Source organism: Desmodus rotundus, chromosome 2, assembly GCF_022682495.2.
Source record: "Desmodus rotundus isolate HL8 chromosome 2, HLdesRot8A.1, whole genome shotgun sequence".
NCBI classification, from domain to species: Eukaryota; Metazoa; Chordata; class Mammalia; order Chiroptera; family Phyllostomidae; genus Desmodus; species Desmodus rotundus.
This window is the reverse complement of record NC_071388.1, coordinates 99,730,521-99,754,767: the sequence shown is the minus strand read 5'-3', so window position 1 is coordinate 99,754,767 and position 24,247 is coordinate 99,730,521. Positions and strand designations below refer to the sequence as shown.

General features: G+C 38.5%; 1 protein-coding gene across 2 annotated transcripts in view; it reads left to right on the top strand.

Moving 5' to 3' along the window:
- PARP9 (poly(ADP-ribose) polymerase family member 9) overlaps positions 1–15,012 on the top strand; it is a 31,122-nt gene extending 16,110 nt beyond the window's left edge. For both annotated transcript variants that reach the window (XM_024578063.3, XM_045185854.2), the window contains exons 7-11: positions 1,707–1,764; positions 6,083–6,469; positions 9,330–9,466; positions 10,102–10,276; positions 14,209–15,012. In XM_024578063.3, coding sequence (XP_024433831.1) covers positions 1,707–1,764; positions 6,083–6,469; positions 9,330–9,466; positions 10,102–10,276; positions 14,209–14,588 — 1,137 coding nt within the window. In that variant the 3' untranslated portion in view covers positions 14,589–15,012. The remainder of the gene's footprint in view (positions 1–1,706; positions 1,765–6,082; positions 6,470–9,329; positions 9,467–10,101; positions 10,277–14,208) is intronic.
- The last annotated feature ends 9,235 nt before the right edge of the window (positions 15,013–24,247 follow it).

Below are 24,247 nucleotides of genomic sequence, written 5' to 3'. Positions count from 1 at the left end.
TGCAGCGGTGAGAGAAACTCCCAGTGTCATGGGAGAGTTTGTTGGAAAGTGGGCTAGAGATGAGCAGGGGAGCTGCACCATTCCCTCTCTGGTCCCTCCCCCACAGGCAGTGCTACAGGGACACATGGAGGGTTGCCCTGCCCCAGTGAATACCTAAGACCCTGCCCCCTTACAACTTAACAGGGGCCTGGAACAAAGAAATATGTCCCAAATGAAAGAACAGAGCAAAACTTCAGAAAGAGAGCTAAATGATGAGGAGATAGACAACCTATCTGATGGAGAATTTAAAGCCCTGGCAATCAAAATGCTCACAGATCTGATTGAGCTTGGTCAAAAAATGAAAAGATAAATGAAAGATACCCAAAATGAAATAAAGCAAAATATTCAGGGAACCAACAGTGACAGGAAGGAAACCAGGACTCAAAGCAATGATTTGGAATAAAAGGAAGAAATAAACATCCAACCAGAACAGAATGAAGAAACGAGAACTCAAAAAAATGAAGAGAGACTTTTGAACTTCCTTGACAACTTGAAATGTTCCAATATCTGAATAATAGGGGTGACAGAAGGAGAAGAACAAGAGCAAGAAATTGAAAACTTATCTGAACACATAATGAAGGAAAAATTCCCCAGTCTGGCAAAGGAAATAAACTTCCAGAAAGTCCAGGAAGCCCAGAGAGTCCCAAAGAAGTTGGACCCAAGGAGGAACACACCAAGGCACATCATCATTAAGTTACCCAAGATTAAAAATAAGGAGCGAATCCTAAAAGCAGCAAGAGCAAGGGAGAGAGTTACTTACAAAAGAGTTCCCATAAGACTATCAGCTGATTTCTCAAAAGAAATCTTGCAGGCAAGAAGGGGCTGGAAAGAAGTATTTGAAGTCATGAAAGGCAAGGACCTACATCCAAGATTGCTCTATCCAGCAAAGCTATCATTTAGAATGGAAGGGCAGATAAAGTGCTTCCCAGATAAGGTCAAGTTACAGGAGTTCATCATCACCAAGCCATTATTATATGAAATGTTAAAGGGACTTAGAAAAAGAAGATCAAAAACATCAACAATAAAATGACAAGAAACTCACAACTATCAACAAATGAACCTAAAAGAAAAGAAAAACAAAACAAAAACTAAGCAAACAATTAGAACAGGAACAGAATCAGAGAAATGAACTTAACATGGAGGGATTTCAGTGGGGAGGGGGAAGGAAGGAATGGGGGGGAAAGTACAGGGAAGAAGAAGCATAAATGGTAGGCATAAAATAGATGGGGAGAGATTTAAAAAAATGATGTAGGAAACAGAGAACTCAAAGGACTTATATGTACAATCCATGGACATGAACTAAGGGGGGGGGAGCTGGAGGGTTGGGGGGTGCAGGGTGAAGGGAGGATAAAGGGGGAAAATTGAGAAAACTGTAATAGTATAATCAATAAAAAATACTTTAAAATATCTTTTGAATGAGTCAGTGAATGAATGACTGTATGTTAATATTTTGCCTTGGAATATACTTTCTTCTTTTTTATGCCAGATTTTGGTTTTCCTTCCACTTTTCCTATACTTGTTTCCCCTACATGTTCTAATAGGTTGTGGTGCTGCACTTGCTATTCATTGCAGAGTGGATGAGGTCAAGTGTGGTGTGTGCAGGTAGAGAGAGGGATTTTGATGCCGATGGCTAAAAGCTCTGCTCTGTTCTATTTTGCTTCTTGTAGGCTTTCAACACTGTAATGAAGAGTAAGTCCAAGCAGCAGCCTTTCAACAATTACAGTGGTAAGAAATTCATGGGCCTAGCAGCCACTTCTCACACCCTAGGCTCATTCTATTCCTGATCATCTAAACTCCCGGAGGGAAGAAGAATAAAGAAGCCAAATATATTTCATTGTGCTCCTGCCTAGGTACCATCCTGCCCTGTATCTGAACATGTCTCAGTCCTGTTTTATATGAGCAAAGCAAGGCTAAGTTGCATTAAGTTATCCACAGTGTGGATAGTTCATTTACAAATGCTGTCTATAATTTTTTTCTAAGAATAAGTTCTGTCCTTCAGAAGCTGACTTTGCCAGCACTCTTTCTGCTCTGAATGAGCAAACATCTAATGGAGGTACTCTTCAATAATTATAGAAAATGTATCTTGTAATACCAGATAACAGTAAGTGTATTAATCCAGTGCTACCCAAAGCTGAGTAATCACTGAGATCGTGTTTGAAACTTTAAAAAGCAAACAACACACAAGCAAATGTATGTATAGGCCCCAATCTGGGTCTATACATGTATTATTTTCAGTGTCCCCTAATCATGCTACTGAACCAGGTTTGGACATCACTGAGCTAAAGCAACCCTGGTTGTTGGGAGGTGGAAAATGTTTAACTTTGTCTTATAACTACATTCCTTCAGTGGAGATTGAGTGGACTGACAAGGAATTGCCTCATGACAACCAGGTTGTGTACATCTGAAATAGCTTTTTAATCTAAAGTATTCTGTAGGTGTTGAGAACACTAAACATTCAGCCAGCATTAGAAATTATTACTATATTTCCCATTAGGGGAAAAATTATTTGTTTATACTTTTTATTGGAGAGTTCAGTATGGATATTCAGTGGTCCAGCAGGGCTGGAAATGAAGGAGGAATTTTAAGAGCCCTGGTTTGTGACTGTGCCTCTTACAAGCCTGTTTTTATTTATCTGTAAAATGATAATGACAGACTGTTGCAAAGGTAGAGATTTTGTGTGTAAAATGTTCTGTGAATTGTAAAGCATTAAATAAATACCAGGGGGTAAATCATGACACAATAGACAAACTCCCCAGGTGGCTAAAAGATGGGAGAGACCGCAAGGGGTCAAGTGTGGCTTCATGGGTGAGATGGTTCTAAGCTTGGCTTTGAGGGTGCTAAGATTTTCAATGGCCAGAGATGGGGTGAGGCAGGCACCTAAGGTAAAGAAAACCCACTGAAGCAAACAGAGGCAGTGTATGTTTGGGGAACCACAATGAATCTAGAGAGGCTGGATAGGAGGAGTTTGGGGTGAGAATAATATGGAAAAGAAACATACAAATGTCTCTATGTCATTAATCTGAATAATAGGGCCAGGCATTAACATTTATTTCAGTAATTCTTGAGGACATCTGTAAAGGAATTATAGAGTAACATTAATAATGATGAATGATGATGATCTCATGTTATCATTTGAGATTAATAGTTTAATGATGTTAATCTCAGATTATCAAGGACAATTTAGACTATTACATAATGTAAGTATCATTAATAATGTTAATAATGGTGAGTGGTGATGATCTCAGATTATCAAGGAAAAGTTAGACTATTTAGGAAGGTAGTGTGGTTCCATTAGAAATATCTAACTAATAAATAGTTAAATGTTTTGGTGTTAGAAGAATATCCTGTAGTGATCTGAACAATGTAGTTACGTAGAAGAACAATTCTTTCCTGATGATGATGGATAAATAAATTATCACCATGTAGTGTTTTTATTTTGTCCTAAAAAGTAGTAATAATGTAAGCTCCCCGACAGAACAAGGGTTTATAAAAAAGTGGAGGGGGCCCCACCCACAGGCCCCCTCCCCCCCGCCCCCACCGGGCCACTGTGGATGAGAATAAGTCTACCAAGACATGATCTGCTTGGGGAGGAAAGGTGGCCGATCTCTCAAAGGAGAAGGGCCAGGAGCCTGTTCCTCAGTGGGCTTTTATTGGGTTCAATTTGCTCGGGAATACAGGTAAAGCTCATCAATCATTGTCAGGCAGTAAAGATCAAAGAATAGATAACATACAAAGAACTACGAGGGCTTATTCTGAGTCAGGGTCAGTTTGCTAAAGGGCTATAAAGCTTTGGGAAACAACCTCATTTCATGCTTGGACTGTTATCAGAAAACTGAGGACATTCTTAGCAAAGCAGGTTTCACAGGGTTTTATGCATTCTTTCTTAGGCCTGATCACCCCAGGGAATCTGCCCTTTCCAGCACAGGGCTGCACCAACCTCTGTCATCATTTCAGGCTTAAGTCAGGCAGTGGAAGTGAGGCAGCCAAGAGATTAGGAGACTTCTTGCAGACAGAATGAGGACTCAGGCTATGTCAAAGCCGAGGGGTGAGGGTCCATCACCCCCTTTTTCTATAGATCCCCAAGTCCTTCCCTGAGGGCCTCTTCATGACATGCCTGTCTTAGGTCATCCCTCCCTTGAGGAATCTTACCTGTCATTGGCTAACTGGTCAGGCTCAGGGCTAAGCAGGGTGAAGTAAAGTGGGCAGAGGTGGCGCCCCTGCCAGGGAGATAAGCTTTGTCTCCTTAGTTGCTTATGGCCCCAAGGTTTCTCACTCAGCCTTAGCCATGGGGGTTTACAGCTTCTGAAACCAGGCAGGGCGGTTCCCAACAAAAAAATATGCCTTTAAGAACCTCCCCCCCACACACACACTTCTAAGTGTTGTATAAAACAGTGGTTTTTCTTTTTACTCAGAGGAAGGCCATCCTCCCCCTCTTCTAGGTCTGTCCTGATACTTTTTCATAGTTCCTGGTACCTCTCTACTACTATATTAGGTGAAAGATGCTAATTACCACTATTGTCTTGGGATCACTCACTGAGAGGCAGACTTGTGTGAGCAATAGAGCCAGACTGCCCACATCTACTAGCTCCCTGGCCACCATTTACCAGTGCTAAATGCCTGGGCAAGTTACTTAATAACTCTGAGTTAGTTTCCTTATTTGTAGGACGGGGCTACCAATAGTACCTATCTCATTGGGTTGTGAGGATTGAATACAATATGTTAAGCACTGAGAACAATGCCTAGAACAGAGCAAGTGCTCGACTTAATTTTTCCCCTCAAAATATGTTACTGAGATTCATCTATGTATCTAAAGTTCTTTACTTTTCATTGCTACAGTAATATTCCATTGTTGAAGGACATAGGTTATTTCCAGTTCTTGGCTGTTACAAACAAGTATGTGAACTTTCTTGTACACGTCCTCTGATACATATGTGCCAAAGTTTCTTTAAATAATGTAATTATAGAAATGGTTGCTTTGATTTTACATCTGTCGGGAATACATAGGAGTCCCAACTGCTCTATGTCCTTCCCAACACTCAAGGTGGTCAGACTTACGGATTTTTGCAAGTCTGGTAGGTAATTGTTCATATCCCTGGTTACCAATGGGCAGGACCTCTTTCCCACATATGTGGGCCATTTTTGTTTCCTCTACTGTGAATTCTTTTTCCAGCTGGCTACTGGGTTGTTTCTTTTTCTTAATGATTTGAGGGAATTCTTTATATATTTTACATACTGCCTCACCTATGAATTCTCTCTCAGCTAGTCCATCCTCCTTCTCCCCCCCTCACCTTTTTTTTCAATTTGGGTTCAGAGCCATCCTAATCCATCAGAGATTCTTCTTTATACATATTTTTATTCCTTGTAAAGGGGTGTTGTAGCAAGAGGTATATGTGGGTGGGTTGAAATCAAGCTGCATTTCCTTTTCTGCTGGGATATGTATACTGTGCCTGGCAGCAGGAGCTGCTAAGGCCCCGGCTTGTGGAGATACACAATGCCCTGTCACACACACGTAAGATAAAAATAGGAATCCCAGGTAGTGGAATTATGGGTATTTGCTTCTTTCATTGTACTTTGATAATTTTCCCATTTTTCAGTAATAGACACGTATTGTTTTATAATAAAATAGTTTTAAAAGAATTTTTACTCCTCAAGCTCTATGGCTTTCAGAGATATTTGATTTTAAATCTGGGATTAGCAAGAGGTTAAGGAAAATCCCATTCAGTAGGAAATAATAGTTAGTCAACATCCAGAGTGAGACCACAAGGTGAACTCACCTGTGAATTGATAAGTGCAACACAGCAGGGGCAAGACATGATAAAGCCAACCCCTTACAAGCTAAACTCTGTATTCTCGAGGAAACTGTAATCTCTACCTTTAGATTTCCTTTATAACCAGCACAGGTCTCAGAAATATTACATAATTGCAGCTGTTACATCAGACAATGGTGACAATATCCTGGGGCGGACACTGGCCAGGGTGTATAGTTGTGCTCTGGTTTAAAACCCACCTTTCTTCTGTGATTGCTTACGATTGCCTTTTTCAGTCCCCCAGGGGACCAGAGGGACCAGAGAGACCCGAGAACATGGACTAAAAGCTAACTCTCCTGCCATCAGTCTGATGGGATCTAACCAGGAAAAGATGGGTGAGGCCCAAGAGTGGATCCAAAGGATACTGACCCACCAGAACCAGCACACCATTGAGAATAATCACATCCTCTACCTTGGGAAAGAGGAACATGACATTTTGTCTCAGCATCAGACAGCCTCAAAAGTCTCTATCTCAGAGATTATCAATCCAGGAAGGGTACTTTTAGAGATTAAAGGAGCCCAGGCTGACCTCATTGAGGTGGTTTTGAAGATTGAACAAATGCTGTGTGAAGTTCAAGAGAAAATGGCAAGAAAAAAGGAGCAAGCCCTTTGGAACTCGTCAAGTGAGTAACTTCCCATTAAGTTGGAAAGTCAGCCCTCCCAGCTGTCCTTTGGGTGTGATTATACATGTATGTGTGTGGGTGAGAGAGAGAATGGAAGAGAGAGCAAACCATGCAGGTTCTGTGTTAGGCCGTAAACTTTTATAACCATTTTGGGGCTGTTTCTACCAACAGGGTTAATTATTAGTAAATGAACACACACACACACACACACAATTGGATTTACTTATGATGACGCGGATTGCCTGAGAGGTGGTTACAGGGAAAGCCAAGGATAATCCACTCCCAGGCAGGCGGTGGGGAAAAGTACATCTTTGATTCTGTAGACGGAGCATTCAAGTGTAGACATTCCGCTTGATTAATTTCTTGAATTGAGTTTTATTGCATTTATTTGTTGCTGGCAGCCCTAGGAACCCTAAAATTACTTACTTTGAGCATTCTTACCACAGTAAATTATTAATTGGTACTGTTAAGTACTTACACATTTTGTGGGGCAAAATCTATCAGGATGACTAGAAATGAGGATCTGGGGAGATCCTTTTGACATCGCCCTAGAGTTAAGTAGGAAATTATACCCTTGAAAACACCACCTTAGGAGACAGAGGCTTATTTCATTCGTTTCTTCAACTAATGATTATTGCATCCATGATATGTACCAAGCATTGTTCTAGGTGCTGGGGATGCAGTGCTAACGTGGACGTTGTTTTCCCTGGATATGTAATCGGGGGTACCGAGAAGTACGCAGGGTTAGTTGTGAAAGAGGAGGGTGAGAGTGCTCTGGGAGCACCCCGGGGGGCACCCAGCCCAGCCTTGGCGGGGGTCGGGGGAGTGCTTCTCAGAAGAGGTGTCATAAATGGAGAGCTGAAGGGTGAGGAGGAGTTAGTAAGGCAAAGAAAGAAACTTTTAAGAAATCAGACCATAGTGGGGTCTATATCATGCAAGACTCTATAGATCGATCACATGAGAAAATTCAGAGTTTTTCTTGAAACCAATGGGGAGACCTAAAGGATTTTAAGCAAAGGTGAGATCAGACTTGTCTTTTAGAAAGATCACTGGTTGTAAAGGGGAGAATGGATTTAGTACAGAAATTCAGATGCAAAATTTAAAAGGACACCATATTTTCACTATGTATTTATAAAAATAATTTGGGCAGAAATGATCAAAGTGAGTGGGAGTTTGTAGTAAATATTGTATCCACATTCCACAGAAAACAGCATCCAAAAACATGGACAAAAATAATATACAAAAACGAGACCCAAGATTATGCTTTCTACTTAGCTTTTGAAGTGTAGTGTCTGTGGATATCTAAACGGACACTGGTGCCTCTCAAGACAAGAGACAAAGAAACATTGACCTCCTGTAACGCTTGTGGCATTACTTTAACTGCATTTGTAAGGTTGACCCATCCTCCCAGCTACCCGCAATTTAGTTATGTAAGGCCCTTGTTCTGCTGCAAGGTGGCATTTTTAGTGGTTGATGACTAAGCATATTATTCCACAGCAGTGTTGCAGAGGCTCATACAGACTCATCCTCTCTTAATAAGATTAAAATCATCGTTAACAAAATGGATAAATTTGAAACGAGCTATTATTACAGGGAACATCAACTATCCATCAGAATGATAAAATGTAGATAATAGATGTTAGGCCTCTCTCTTTTATTCCTTCCTGGTGAACTCCTCTGATAGCAAGAGCTTGTGAATTTTTGAGTCTCCAGTGCCCTGCCAGTGCCTGGCATGTGATAGGAGCTCAATACATGTTTACTGAACTCAAGTCAAGTGACCTTAATACTATATTTCATAAATGTAAGCTGTTGCTCTCCGGATTTAATTTATAGTGTCTTCCTTTGAAATTTCCTGCCTTTGGAGTTCCTTTGCTACGGAGTTTTGTCCCTCCTGCCTTCCGATTTACAATTTGACCCTCCAGTGAGTTTCTCTGGATTTATCATCTTCTTTTTATAGTTAAACTCAGCCCACTCAATTAGATAACGTGCTGGGGATTAGGTCATTTTAGTATACATGGTCTAAAGTCAAACTCAAACTGAATGAAAGTAAACTTTTGGGGGGAATTTCCATTTTATCCAGCTGTGTATTTAGTTCAATAAGGAGCTCCTTTGGCCAATAACAGGTCCTTTGAATTTAAAAAAGGAGGGAAGGATGTTAAAGGAGAAAGGAAGGAAAAACAGGAGGAAAGACTGGCACAGTTTCCTTTCAATCTCCAAATTTTGCTCCTCTTGATTGGGTGGTGGCATACGAGTGACATACATACCAAATATTCTGCCCTGCCCCTTACACAGAGCACTGGTGAAAGCCAGGTTTATAATCTCTGATCTCTCTATTTATTAGCTGTGTGATATTAGGCAAGTCGCTTAAGTCTCTGGGTTTTAATTTCCTTATTCGTAAAATTGTGTTAATGATTTCAGTGGTGGTGTTGAATGATCAAATTAGGCAGAGATACGAAATCTCTTTGAAAACCTTGATGTGTTATATAAATGGCATATGGTTTTCCACATTCCTTAATGTTTTCTTGCACCTTTTTGTTGATGGGCATCTTGACTGGAAATACAAGCGTTTCCTATGAGCAACAGAGTTCTATGTCACCATCACAGTGCTCATGGGGAGCACGCATCGCGCCCTGTTTCTCTCGCCCCTCAGCCTCGTGGTCCAAATCATCTGAGGACAAATGTATTGATCCTCTGTTTTATCTTATGACAGCTCTCCCTGCATGTCCTAAACATATGAGGCATACAATTTAAACTGGGCAGTTCATTCCCTCCAATTTCTGTAATCTGTTTCATTGAATTTATTTACAAACATTTTCCCTCTCACAGACCATTGAAGAAGTTTTGTGCTACTCATTTTTAGGGCAATGGACCGATCAGCAACCAAAACACCAAGATGAAATGAAAGAAAATAAGTTTCTGAAATGTCTAATGCTTTCAACTCAAGAAATTCAGGATCAAAAGAAACATTTTGAAAACTGTGGTTTGCAGGTTATAAAGGTATATGTAACTAAGACAAAGAGTTGACTTATCTTGCTGTTAACCCATTTGGTTCTGTAGGCAAAAGAAAATCTTACCTGCTAATGCCTCTAAGCTAGCTGTTCATCTGACTAGGAATCTCAGAAACAAGACTGAGAGGGGGCTAGAGGTGGGCAGGTACCAGGTATAGTTGGATCAGGAGTTAGAGATGATGTCAGGATATACAGAGCATAGATCAAGACCCAAGAAAAAGCTGCCTGTTTTGATACAAAATAAAATAACTGAAATAGCACTTATCACACTGCATTATTATAATTATTTACCTATTTTTATCTCTCACTAAACTGAGCTTTAAGAGGCAAAGATGGGGTCTCCATTGTTGACCATTTCATTACCAGTGCCTACACATAGTAATTGCTTAATACATTTTTATTAAATGAATTTATCAAGAAGTATCAAGAAGAATTTTGGAGAGATAGAAGCCAAACTAGGAGAGGGTTGGGGCCAGGAAATACTCTTTTGCAACTTGATATGAAAAGCAAATTGCATGCAAAGTAATAGACACATTAATACCTTTATTTCTGAAGCAGTGCATCACGCAGTTTAAGTAGCAGTTCTCCAGTCTCTTTTTCAGTTTCCATTCCCTTGGGTTCTAGGTAGAGAAGATAGACAATGTGCTTCTCACGGCTGCCTTCCGAAGAAAGAAGGAACTGATGGAAGGGAGAGTGCGTGGGAAACCTGTGAGCCACAGGTTGTTTCAGCAAGTCCCACGGCAGTTCTGTGAAGTGGTATGCAGAGTGGGCTTTCAAAGAATGTACTCCATGCCCTGCGGTAGGTGTCAGCCCTTCATTATTGGGGCTACTAAGTGTGGGAGTTGGTAAGGAGACATCAGCAGGTGACTCACAACAGGCACCACTTGTTGCTGTGGAGAAGGGATCATTTGCAACCAGGATTTAGCGGTTGAGTCCTCTGGAAAAGGTCATATTTTTTATTTTTCCTTCATATATTTTGTTAATGATGGGTTTTATGTTGATGAAAGTATTAGCAGGAAAATGTGCAATTCACTGGTTTTCTCTTTTCTGTGTTTATGTGTCCAATCTGCAGAGTACCTTGGAGCTTTCTTTCCTTCCCCCCCCCCACTTATCTCAAGAAAAGTATTATCAACACTACCAAACCTAATCCCTTAATAAAAAGAGCATTTTCCTGAATTTAATCACATCGGTCTTTTCTCTTTCATTCTCTTCATTTCCTGTAGCCTGCTGGTGAATTTCATCTGGCAGGTGAAGTGAATAACATCTTAAGATCCTTCTCAGCTATCGGAGTTCTATGTGTAGCTTCCACATCTCTTTTCAGTTGTATAAAAATAGAGCATGCTTCGTTGCTATCTTTACCTCTGTAGATCTCTTCAAAGGAGGCCAAGAAGGTCTGTAATTACCAAGAGGGATACCTAGCAAAGCAACTTGATTTTGCCTGATGCGTGAAATCTGTGGCTCTTGATCTTTGCCTTTCAAAATACAAGATGGGGCAAAAGTAGGTTTACAGTTGTGAGTACATGAAACAGAGTTTATTCCTGTGTTATTATTTATTAGTTATTGTATTATTTTCCATGCAAGCAACTGTAAACCCACCTTTGTCTCGTCCTGTGTGGAGCATGATCCTTGCTGCAGTGCCAACTCCAAGTCTTGATTCCTGGAGAGCAAAGCGTCTGAAAAATCATTTCCTCTTTACCCCAGAGAGAACATAAGCAATACCTAGGGTAAAAAATGGAACATGCACAATTCCTGGAGGTAAAAATTGATGAAAAAATTGGATCCCCACCAAGAAGTCTTTGAGTGTAACCAGGAAAATGATGATCAGTATGGCCCTTCCATTAGCAGTCTTACAGTTCACAACTTCTTCTGTTTTTAAATCATTGTGGCTTCTCTGCACTCCATTCCCCCCACCCCTCCACACACACATCACCACCTTCTACTCAATGGACTCCAGCATTGTCACTGTGTTCCTATTTTCCAAATCCAACAAGTGCCCTCTTTTCAGTCCTGTGGCAGACAACGCTAATTGCCTGTCCGACATCTGTAACCTCCTACCTCTCTTCTGACCTGCAGGTCCGTATTTCAAACTGTCTTGGACATTTCTACCTAAATGTCCCATAGCCTCCTCAAACTGAACTCTTTTATTGGCTGTATTTTTTCCTAAGACACAGGCTTTTTCTTTTTTTCCCCTGATACTCCCTAACCTGGCTGATATCATCTGTCAGGTCTTTTAAACTGAAAACTTTATCATCCTCCATTCTTTCTTTTCTCTCTGTCTTACATCCAGGCAGTCACATAGTTCTAGTGATTCCCTTGCAGTAAAACTCTTAGCACAGCCTTACCTTTCTATTCCTACTGCCTTAGCTCACCTTCCCCTAAGCCTAGATGATTACCAGGTACTTTCTTTGCCTCAAAACTACCTCTATCTAACCTGTCCTTTTCTCTTCCACCAGAATTATTATGCTAAAATTTACATGCCTGTCTAATATCTACAATTCCATTTGCCTACAAGGTAGAAACCCACACTCCTTAGCAGAGCATACAGCGCCTTAACCCCACATTATTTCACCAGCCTCACTACTCACTCTGTTCAGCACTCTAGCCATGAACTTCTTAGAGTTTCCTGAATGTGCTCTCACGCCTCTGTGCCTTTGCATATGAAAGGCCTTCCCTACTCACCATCTTTAGCCCTGCAAATTCCTATTCCTTCTTCAAGACATAGCTGAAATAACATCTCCTGGCTGACACCTTCCCCAGCTCCTGCAGGCCCAGTGATTGCTTACTCCTCTGTGTTCCTGCGTTTCCCTCCATTCCTTTGTTACAGCCTCTCTAACTCTATCAAGTACAAAAATTTACAATCCCACAAAACTCAGGTGTGAGGTTCCTTTTCCTTGTGGTTGTATAACTGGACTTTACCTAGCTTTCATGCCCAAGTCCACAGATGTGGAAAACTCCATCTTGGCAGTTCACGATGAACTCAGTCATTTTTAGAGTTTTCTTAGTCCCTTCAGAGAATAGACTCAGTTTCTGCAAGATTTTGCCTTTACTTCTCCTCTTCTGAGAGTGCTCTTGATGGTAGGACTGGCGCTGGAGGGACGGTGGTCTGGTTCATGGCCCTCATCCATCCTCTGCCTCCAAGTGTCCTTTGCTAAATAAACTGCCCTGGACTTCGGTCATTAGCATCCTGTTGTACTTAAATTTCCAGTTTTCTTTGCTCTTAGGTAGTGGCTACACAGGGCACTCTGTTTTTCCTGTCAAAGGAGTTCCTTTCCAGGCTATGTTTATTCCCCTCCTACACTGCAGAAAATGGAAAATGTTTGAGTGTACACTTCTTCCAAGCTGAAGTGTGGGGTCTTGTGTGGTAGCCCTCACAAAGTCTTCCCCAGCCTTGCTGCTTTCCACTCACCAGGTAGGATGATGGGGCTGTACCCAGTGGAGTCAGTTGTTCCATCTACTCGGGAAGTCCCCCCAGTTTTTCTGAGATTTCTGTTCTTCACCATCTTCACTCCCAGGGCTCTCTTGAGGGAGAGGGACAGAGAAGTGAGCCCATTCTCTTATCTCTTCAAGAGTTCTAGTCATGTCCTCTCTGGTTCTTCTTCTCTTCTCGTCAGGTACAAAGAAGAACTTACACTTATCCTGAAGTGGAAAACTGCTTTTAGAATGTGTCGAATTGTTCTCTTCTCTGTTATATATGGTATAAAATCCATGCTCTGATTCCTTCAGGCTTTTATCCTCTTGGTTCAAAAAACTCTATTCCTAAATCAGAAAATCTAACTTTGAAGGCTATACTTTCAAGACCACATTCTCTACTTTGATTAAAAATAATTATATATTATATGTGATAAGTATATATCATATATGTATATATTCAATTCATTTTGTTCTAAGCTTTATTCTTTCTTCCTCTAAGGTAATAAGTAGCCAGGAACAAAGAGCAAAAAGAAACTTCTGGGAAAGAAATCTTTTATTTTTATCTCAAAATATTTCCTTATCACATAAATTGTACTATATTTTATCTGTTTACATGTGGGGAGTTCCCTTTGTGAACTTTCGAGGATCGGCATCATGTCTTAGTCTTTTTGAAGCTCTAGAGCTGTAGTGTCCAATATGGTAGCCACTAGCCAGCCACACGTGGCTGTTGAGCACTTGAAACGTGGTTAATCTGAATTGACATACACTGTAATTGTAAAATACATACTGTATTTTAAAGACCACTAGCAAAGAAAAAAATGTGAAATATCTTCTTAATAATTTTATATTGATTATATGTTGAAATGATAACAGTTGGATATGATAGATTAAATGAATTTATTATTAAATTCATTTCACCTGTTTCTTTTTACCTTTTTTAATGTGGCTACTAGAGAATTTGAAAGTATATGTGTGGCTTACATTGCATTTCTATGCTGCTCTAGAGCCTGAAACAGTGTTTGCTTAAGCCCCAAGTAAATGCAAAGAAAGAAAGAAGAAGGTGAGGGGGGGAAGGAAGGAAGATCAGAAGGAAGGAAGGAAGGAAGCTATATGTAAGTGTAAGCTATTGTTATATTGATCATATCAGTGATAATTTGTCTCAAGGGAACGACTTTGGGTGTCTTTGCTACAGACACAGGGACTTCGGACTAGGAAGTGGTGAACATTTGGAGGACTAGATGGAGAATATATATTAGTACCCAAATTGGCAATATGAATCTCCAGATCATACTAATAGTTTAATGTTTTTTCTTTTATCAGACCCAAAGTATGGAGCTGGCATATACTTCACCAAGAACCTCAGAAGCCTAACACACCAGGTCAAGAAAACACCTGCCACAGATAAGCTGATCTACGTGTTTGAGGCAGAAGTACTCACAGGCTCCTTCTGTCAGGGTCATCAGCTAAATATTGTCCCTCCACCATTGAGTCCTGGAGACATAGACAGACATGACAGTGTGGTTGACAACGTCTCCAGCCCCGAAACTTTTGTTATTTTTAGTGGTGTGCAGGCCATGCCCCTGTATTTGTGGACTTGTACCCAGAATCCTGTAAGGCCACAGGATTATTCATCAAAAGTGATGATGCAGTCTCCAAAGTCCCACTGGGGGGAACTTGTAAGGAACAGCTCTGTTGATTAACCTCCACATCATGTAACAACGGATGTGGCCTTGCTTCGGAGGAACTAACGATAATGTCCATCAATGACGAAAGGGTGGTTTGAATGTGCCAAATGGGTGTCTGTATGGACTGATTGGGTTATTGAAGGAACCAGATACATACCAATAGCATCTTAGTCTTTATCTCTTAGGGCTGGGGTAGGTAGATACCAACTGAAATACTTTCAGGATCACCCCTGTCCTTCAAGTTGTCCTTTTACCTCCTTTACTATAGGTAATAGCAAAAATGTTTTACATAAAATGAACAAATTTTTCTAGTATATAATCCAAGCCTTTTATTTTCTAAAATGATGATAGTGTAACATATTAGGACAGCAAGCTGGTTTTCCAGAGAATATTATACAGTGCTGTAGATATAAAAATAAATTGCTTTCACTTTGAAAAATTATGCGTAAAATGAAATTATTTGAAGTGGAAGGAAATCAAAAGGCTGATATTCTACCGATAACCTATGTGGATTCAGCCCTATCAAGCAATCCACTCAAGTACCACTAGGCCAAATTATTAATTTACCAAATATTTCTTGACCACCAGATGTGTCTCAGTCACTTTCTAGGAACTGGGGATATGATGCTGCCAAGACAAATGTCTTCATAATGCTTCCAGCCTGATTAATTAGAAAGGCAACTATGGACAACTTAACAAGTAGATTGGGTATAACAAATGAGGAATTACAGATTCTTTGGGAAAACGTAAGGGGGTGAGGGATCAGGGGTTGGGGGGCAGGCCTTCTAAAGAAAGGAAGACTCAAGCAGAGACCTGAAGAATTTGTAAGAGTTAGGCAAGTAAGGGATGCAGCAAATAGGGAGCAGAGTCTGAGGAGTATTTATGCAGAGAGAATAGCTCTTACAAAGGTTGAAACCACTGTGACTATGCCCAAATTTGACTTCAGTTCTGCAGCGTAGAGGCCAGCTAATCTCACCACACACGCCTTACCTCTTCTGAAATCTATATTTCTCTATACTTCCAAACTTTTTGGACCCTCACATCCTCAACCTCTTGCATGAACACACTTTTTCTCCACATCTTACTTGCTCCTCATCCTCATCTCCTCATCTTCCCTACAACCAGCATTCTTCCTCTTGAAAGAAGCATGTTTATTGTCTCATATGGTACTGGCCTTGGATATGGGCAAGAGGACCCTACTCTGGCCTTCTTCCAGCTGTGCCCCTCTCCACAGAGTGGAGTCCACAGAGTCAATGCACACCTCACTCCTAAACCACCTAGTAGATAGGTACCCCCAAATTTCCTGTCTAAACAGCTCTGTGTCTACTTACAGGATCTTATTGGGCCTCTTTCTTGGGTCTCTCCTCCCAAGGGTGAACTATGCCACACTCCGCATCTAGAATAGCTTCAGGGTTTGCAGGGATGGGGCTTGGACTTGAGGCTGATGTAATCACATGCCTGTGGCACAGAGCTGAGAGTGACAGGACAGCTTTGAAAGATCTAGCATGTGTTTAATAGGGATTTCAAAAGAGAATGGAGAAGAAGCAACATTTACAAGAATAAGAACAAAAGAAAATCCATACCAAGAAACAGTGAAACTGTAGACCACCAAAGAAGTCATCTTAACAGCAGCCAGAGAGAACAGCGAATCATCTACAGAGGAATGACAATCAGACTGACAGTCCTGTGGTAGGAAGACTAATCTCCCTTCCTCATTGCAAAGATATCCACACTTTAATCTGAATCTGAATATGTTAGTTTACATTGCCAAAGGAATTTTGCAGATGTTATTAAGATTACCCTTCAGATGGTGGGCCCAATCTAATCACAAAAGTCTTCAAAAGTAGAGAACCTTTCCTAGCTATGTCAAAAAGATTGCAGTGTGGGAAGAATTTGATGCCGTGCTGGTTCTGAGATGCAGGGGGTTATGTGCAGGGACAAGAAAGAAGCTTCTAGCAGGAAAGGGTAGCCCCAAGCTGACAGACAGCAAGGAAACTGATATCTCAGTCCTTTAACTGCACGGAATTGAATTCTGCCTATATGTGAGTGAGCAAGGAAGCAGATTCAAAAGCTTCCAGAAAGGAAGCCTGCCAACACTTCGATTTTAGTCCATCAAGGCCCGTAGCTGACTACTGACCAACAGAACTGGGAGACAATAAATTTGTGCTCTTTTATGTCACTGAAGTTGTGGTGATTCCTTAGGGCAGTAATAGAAAAATAATACACTTTTTAACAGCAGTGATGGAAAATTGAAGACATCAATATAGTATTTTCAAAGGGGCTGAGAGAAATTAACTGTTAACCTAGAATTCTATATTTAGCTAATTTTTTAATTTGCCTGAATTTTTGAATAAAGACACTCTCGGATCATCCAACATGGAATTTACCAAAGATAGACTTTCATTTAAGAAACTCAAAATTTAAAGGATATACTTCAAGAAGAAGGGGGAAAAAACAAAAATCTAAGCTGCAAGAAGGCATGGTGAGCAAAGAAATGGTACATATACATACGTGTAAGCAATCATTGTCTTCATAAACAGAAGTAATAAGAATATCTAATTTGGGGAATAAAATAAGATTGAAATAAAATATTGCGAAATGAACTGTGTAAAAGTGATGGAGAGATGACTACAATTAATGGGGTTTAAAATCCTAGTGTTGTGCCCTGGCCGGGTAGCTCAGTTGATTAGAGCGTCATCCCAATATGTGGAGATTGAGGGTTTGATTTCTGGTCAGGGCACATACAAGAAGCAACCAATGAAATATGTAAGTAGAACACCAAATCTCTCTCTTCTTCCCCTCGTTCCCCCCTTCCTCTCTCTAAAATCAATAAATAAAATAAAAAATAATACAGTCCTTGTGGTGTTCGAGAGAATAGTAGAGTTAAGGTTCTGATACAGATTAAAATTTAAGGGAAGTCACTATAAAAGAAATCAAGTACGTAACTTCTAAATAGTAGACCAAAATGGGGAATTTAAAAAATAAAAAAAAACAACAGCTGGAAAAGCAGGGAAGGGGGAGAAAAGAATCAGGAAAATAATTGACACAAACAGCACAAAATGGTAGAAGTAACTCCAAATACCTAAATGACCATAATAATGTAAGTGTAATCTGGGCTAAACTTGCTAGTTTGGTAGTTGGATTTTAAAAAATTCAACAACATACTGTTTACAGAACATATAAAAAAAGCATTAAAATAAAGAAAGATTGAAAACAGAAAGATAGAAACACCAATTATAATTAGCAAACACCAGAAGAAAGCTGGTATAGCTTTATTAATAACAACAAAATAGACCTTAAGTTAATGAGTGTTATTAGGAATAAAAATGACTTCTGATAATAACAAAAGATTCAGTTAATCTGTATGCTATTAATAACATAGCCCCAAACTATATAAAAAAAAAACTGACAGAATTATAGGCAAAATGGACAACTCCGCTATCACAGATATTTAACACAGCTCTGAGTACTAGTAGACCAGTAGTAAGAAAGAAAAAATTAGACTATAGATGATTTGAACAACACAATTTTTAGCTAAGGTACAATATTAAAACTCTCCACCCAGTAATTAGATTGTACACATTCTTCTCAATTATACACTAAACAGCTATGTATACTGACCTTATTCTAAGTTCAACAATTTAAAAGACATTTTTAATTGGACCATGTTCTCTGACCATAATTCATGGTACAATTAACTTAGAAATCAATTTTTAAAAAAACTTAAAACTCAATCCACTGAACTACAACAGCCATGACTGTTGTAGTTCAGTGGATTGAGCACTGGCCTGTGAACCAAAAGGGGTTCGATTCCTAGTCAGGGAGCAAACCTGGGTTGCTGGCCAGGTTCTGCTCCTGGACATTTAAGAGGCAAACAATTTGCAACTGATCGATGTATCTCTTGCGCGCTGATGTTTCTCTCTTTCTCCTCCTCCCTTCCTCTCTCTCTAAAAGTAAATAAATAAAATCTTTTAAAAAATAGTTTAGAAATAAGTGTTTGGAGATTAGCCATACACTTCAAAATAACATTTCATGCCTCATGACAATGTAACAAATGAGAAAATATTTAGAACCAAATGACAGTGAAGATATTATATAATTTGTGACCTAAAGCTCAAATAGTGCTTAAATTATTCATAACTTTAAAGCTTACATTTTTAAAGAAAGTCAGAAGTTAATGAGTAAGCATCCAACTTAAAAAAAGAAAATTAGAATAAACTTGAAGAATAAACACAAAAAATAAGGAAATAGAAAAAATACAACAGAGAAGTAATAAAACCAATAGCTATTTCTTTGTAAAGATTTTAAAAATTGACAAATCTTTGGTAAGACTAATAAAAAAAAACAAGAAATGGTACAAATAAAGATTTTGAAGAAGAAAAAGAGGATGTAACTAAAATATATTAGAGACCTAAAGGTTTTAATACTAGAAAAACATTTTTGTGCTAATAAGTTGAAAATTATACAAAGTATAGATTTTCTTAGCAAAATAGAACTTACAAAATTGACTGAAGAAATAGAAATCTGAATTTTTAAATATGTATAAAATAAGTTGAATTAGTAATTGAAAATTTACCTACCAAGTAAACAAGTAAATTCAACAGGTTAAAATTATTTTACTAGTGACATTTATGCAAATAGATGCACAAATGCTAATCAAAATATTAACATATGTAATTCAGCTCTATATAAATAAATAAATCATGGTCAATTTGGGTTTATCTCAAAAATGCAAAGATAATTTAACTTTAGAAAAATCTATTAATGTAACTCACCACATAAACACAGTTGACCCTTGAACAACTCGGGGTTTAGGGCACCAGCGTCCCAGCACAGTTGAAAATCCTCATATAACTAGACTCCCCAAAGACTTAAGTTGTCTTCTTTAGGAACCCACAGGACATGGTTTCCAGTACCCCCATAGATACTAAAATTTGTGGATGCTCAGTGTCGCTGACCACTGCATGTAGTTGGCTTTCCACGCCTGAGGACTCCCAACTGCAGATGGGATACATTACAGGTCTTTATTGAAAAAAATCTGCACATAAGTGTACCCAGGCATTTCAAACCCATGTTGTTTGGGGTCAACTGTATATTAAAGGGTATGCTCATTTCAATACATAGAGAAAACTCATTTGACAAACAATTCATGAAAGGATGTCTACCAAAAACCTAGAGCAAGCATTATATTTTGTGGTAAAACATTAGAATAATTCCCTAAAAAATCATGAATGAGACAGTGGATGCTTCCTATACCACGTATATTTAGCAATGAATTAGAGCTCCTGTCAAACACAGTGAAGGAGAACAACCAAAATAAAAATGATTGGAAATGGAGAAATAAAAATGTCATTAATCACAGGAAATAAACCGCCTAAAGAAAATCTGGAGACAAATGATTAGAATTACTAAAAGCATTCTCCAAGGTCCTAAACAGAAGTTATACATAAATCAATTTCACTCTTATGCATGAGAAGCAATAAATGTAATGACTTCTTTTTACCATTATAATAGCAGCAGCAGAAAAATAAGGTAACTAGAAATAAATTTAACAAAAGATCTGTAAAAATTCAGATAGAATAAAATTGCTAACTCTCACTGCAAGACATTAAAGAAAACCCAAATAAATGGAGAGATATACTATATCCTCATCCAGAGGAAGACTCAATATAATAGAAATGTCTATTCTCCAGAAATTAATCGTCTCAATTCAATGCAATTTTTATCTAAATCACACCAGATTTACTTCATAAAAGTTGATGGAGCAATTATAAAATTTATATTAAATAAAAAGGCCCAAGAAAAGCCCAAGCAATTTTAAAGAAGAAAAACAAAGTGGAGGGGTCTCGACCTACCACACGGCATGACTTACTCTGCAACTGCAGTGTGTTACTGCTGCGCAGACAGACAAACCGACCCACTGAGTAGCTCCCGAACAGACCCGTGTTCATATGGAAACCTGAGAATATTCGTATCTCAAATATATCTCTCAAAATATGCAGGGTGGGGCAAAAGTAGGTCTACAGTTGTGAGTACAGAAAACACAGTTTATTCTTGTATAATTATTTATTAATTATTGTATTATTTTACATACATACAACTGTAAACTTACTTTCCCTATCCTGTATATGTATCTCTACATATGTATTGAATATGACACATAAAATGTATGAATAGATATATATGAATATATATTCAAGATACATATATCTCATTTGTTATATATTAATTATATATTTAAATATATAATTCATATAGCATATAAATTACATAGTATATATTATAGTTTATATAATATATAATATACTTGTATATAAATTATATTGTAAACTATAATATGCATATTATATCCATTGTATATAAACACTGCATATTAATATATAATTATATATACATATATAATGCATATGTACATATATTCTGTATAATACATATATACACATGTAATTATAAATATAATTGTATACATGTATAATATATAATTATATGATATATAATTATATATTATACATGTATATAATATATAATTATGGTATGAATTATATATATTAATTAGATATACATATATAATATATACATATACATGAAATTATATAAATATATAAATATTCTGTTATATATATAATCCACCTCTTCACATTGCAGGTTTTATAGTGTCAATATTTTTATGGTACACTGAAAAATTTCCGGCAAGTATTTGCATTTAGAAGCTAAGTACCATTTAAAAGTCAGAATTTGAGTGATGAAGAATACAATTGATTTCTTATTCAAGTTCCCACGCTCAAGTCAAAATTGCTACTTGATGCTTGCATTTTTACTCACTGGTTCTTCTATTTTCTGATTATAATGTGACAATATGTATACTTTTTTCAATATAGAGCCCTGAGTGTGTGTTCTTATATGAATAACAGAGGTAAAATTATAGATCACTAGTAAAATAATGGACTAATTTCTATAAGTGGCCTTGGCCAACTGGTTAAGAAAATGGAAAGCAATACGTTTGGTTCACGTCCTAGGTTGGGTTTTCTAGGAGCAGAGGCTGAGATGGGAATTCTTGTTCAAGTGACTTACTGGGGGTGAGCTCTCAGGAATATGGCAATAAAGGAGATAGTACAGGGCAGAGGGAAAGCTATTAAGAGTATAGTATCAGCTGATACCTAGCTTTAGTCTTATTCCAGGGAAAAGATCTAGAACACAAATTGTACCGTGAAAGTACGTCCCACACTGTAGCAAGAGTTGGCCTTTTGAACTCACTTGGGTGTCAGTTACTGGCCTAGGTCTGTCCTCGGGAGTGGGAGTGGGACACTTCTCCCAAGCTGGCCCCTGGTAGGCCTACAATTCTTCAGAGGAGGAGGCGGCTGAGTGTTATTAGCCAGCATTCACAGCAAGTAGGGGAATGGGTGTCCTGGCTATATGGAGGGGATACATCTGCCCAGTACAAGTGGAAAAAGGTGACCAACTGTCCTGATTTGCCTGACCTTCCAGGGTTTAGCACCAAAATTCCTACATCCTGGGCAACACTCCGAGGACACCCAGAAAATTTCTGGTCTTCTGTGATTTATGTGAGAGATTGGGGGAAACTACAAAATCCATGACTGCCCCCCAAAAATCAGAGCTGAAAGCAACACTGCTTTAATTAATTTATTTTTAGTTATAATTTTTAGAGAGAGAGGAAGGAAGAGAGAAAGAAAAGAAACATCAATTTGTTGTTCCACTTATTCATGCATTCATTGGTTGCTTCTTGTATATGTCCTGACTGGAGATCGAACCTGCAACCTTGCTGTATTGAGACAACACTCCAACCAACTGAGTACCCAGCCAGGAATGGATACAGCGTAGATTATTTGACTTCTATAGTCACCGTCATTGTTTTTCTCCTCCACCATTGATGTTGATAATCACGATTTACAGTTTATAGTAATGACTATCCATTGTTGCATCATGCCGAGGGATGTGACTTAAATGTGCAATTTAAGTGCCTTGTAATCATAAACATTAGAACATCAGCAGTCCATCTTTGACTTTGCCCATGGGTTAACCATTGTGCCTCATGTAAGTTGAATTTTTTAACATTGTGAATATGGTGACCGTATATTATGAGTTAAGAAAATGAAAATGATTATAGTATGACCCAGACATCACTGAAAAAGAAAGCTAAACAACTGTGTAATATTAATGACGGACAGAAGGACAATATAACTGGATTTGGAAGGTAAATAACAAAAATAGGTTGCTGCACAATACGCAGAGAAGAATTTGGGACTGGGTATGGTAGAGAAGGGGGTGTGAAAGCATAGATGGAGACTGATGTTTAAAAGTCTGGAATAAGTCAGACAAGTACTTCAAAATCAATCAAAAGTTTTTTCGTTTCCTCAAAAGACACCCATGCTTAGTTGAAAATAGTGGCTGCTGGATTATCTTGGGCCCATCACATGAACCAATGTGTATTTATTGTATCGTATCTCTGATTACTCCTTGGAATGAGTAAGATTACATTTCCTGATTCTAAATAATATTCTCTCTAGCTCCTAAAGTAATTCAACTTGAAAAATGGAGTTAAAAATTATCTTCTTGATGCCCTGGCTGGTGTGGCTCAGTGTATTGAGCGCAGGCCAGCAAACCAAAGGGTCACCAGTTTGATTCTCAGTCAGGGCACATGCCTGGGTTGCAGGTCAGGCCCCCAGCAGGGGGTGTGCGAGAGTCAACAACATATTGATGTTTCTCTCCTTCTCTTTCTCCCTCCCTTCCCCTCTCTCTAAAAAATAAATAAATAAAATCTTTAAAAATAAAAAAAAATCACCTTCTTGAAATCTATTTAGATTTGAATGAAACCACAACACATAAAACAAAGGGTCTTACATCTTGTCCAAAGACAAAGTAGACTTGACTCATTTATCTGCTTTCAGTGCAAATGTAAATTTTGGCAAGTTCTATTTAATCTCTAAACTTATTACCAAAGAAAATGAAATGATCTCATTGATAAACACCTTATACAGAACACTTTTAAAAGAGGGGTGTGGTTTGATTACCTGTGATATGGAGGTTTTCATAAGGAGAGTATTTGGTCATTTTAGTTTCCTCACAAGTGGAGAAGCATCTAATGAAATTTTTGACTTTGTACAAATGGAAGACAGTAGCTTCCTTAAACATGTGCCCATGAGATGGCTACCAGTGCTGCCAGCCATGGAAAAGATGTTAAATGTTGACCTGAAATAAAATCACATTTTAAAGTGTGGAATAAGACTTGGGGCGGTGAACACACAATACAGCATACAGATGATGTGTTGTAGAACTGTGCACCTGAAACCTGTATAATTTTGTTAACCAGTGTCATCCCAGTAAATTCAATAAAAAGGAAAACAAAATAAAAACAAAACAAAGTATGAAACAAGAAGAACGTCTTGCTCCAATTGGGAAACATGTTGAAGATGAGAATGAAGAGAAAGATTACAGTGGAAAAGAAATACATTTGTTGATCCTCCAAAACTACGTAATAATCTTTGAAGGGACCATAGGGAATCTAGAAAAGGAACAACCAACTGCGAGTCATTTAACGAGTCATTAAATATTTTATGTAGATTGTGACAAAAATTTCAACAGGCAAAAAAGAAAGTCTTTGGGGGGGGGGGGAATAAGACATTTTTGGAGCTTAAAAAAAGTCCCTAGAGGCAGAC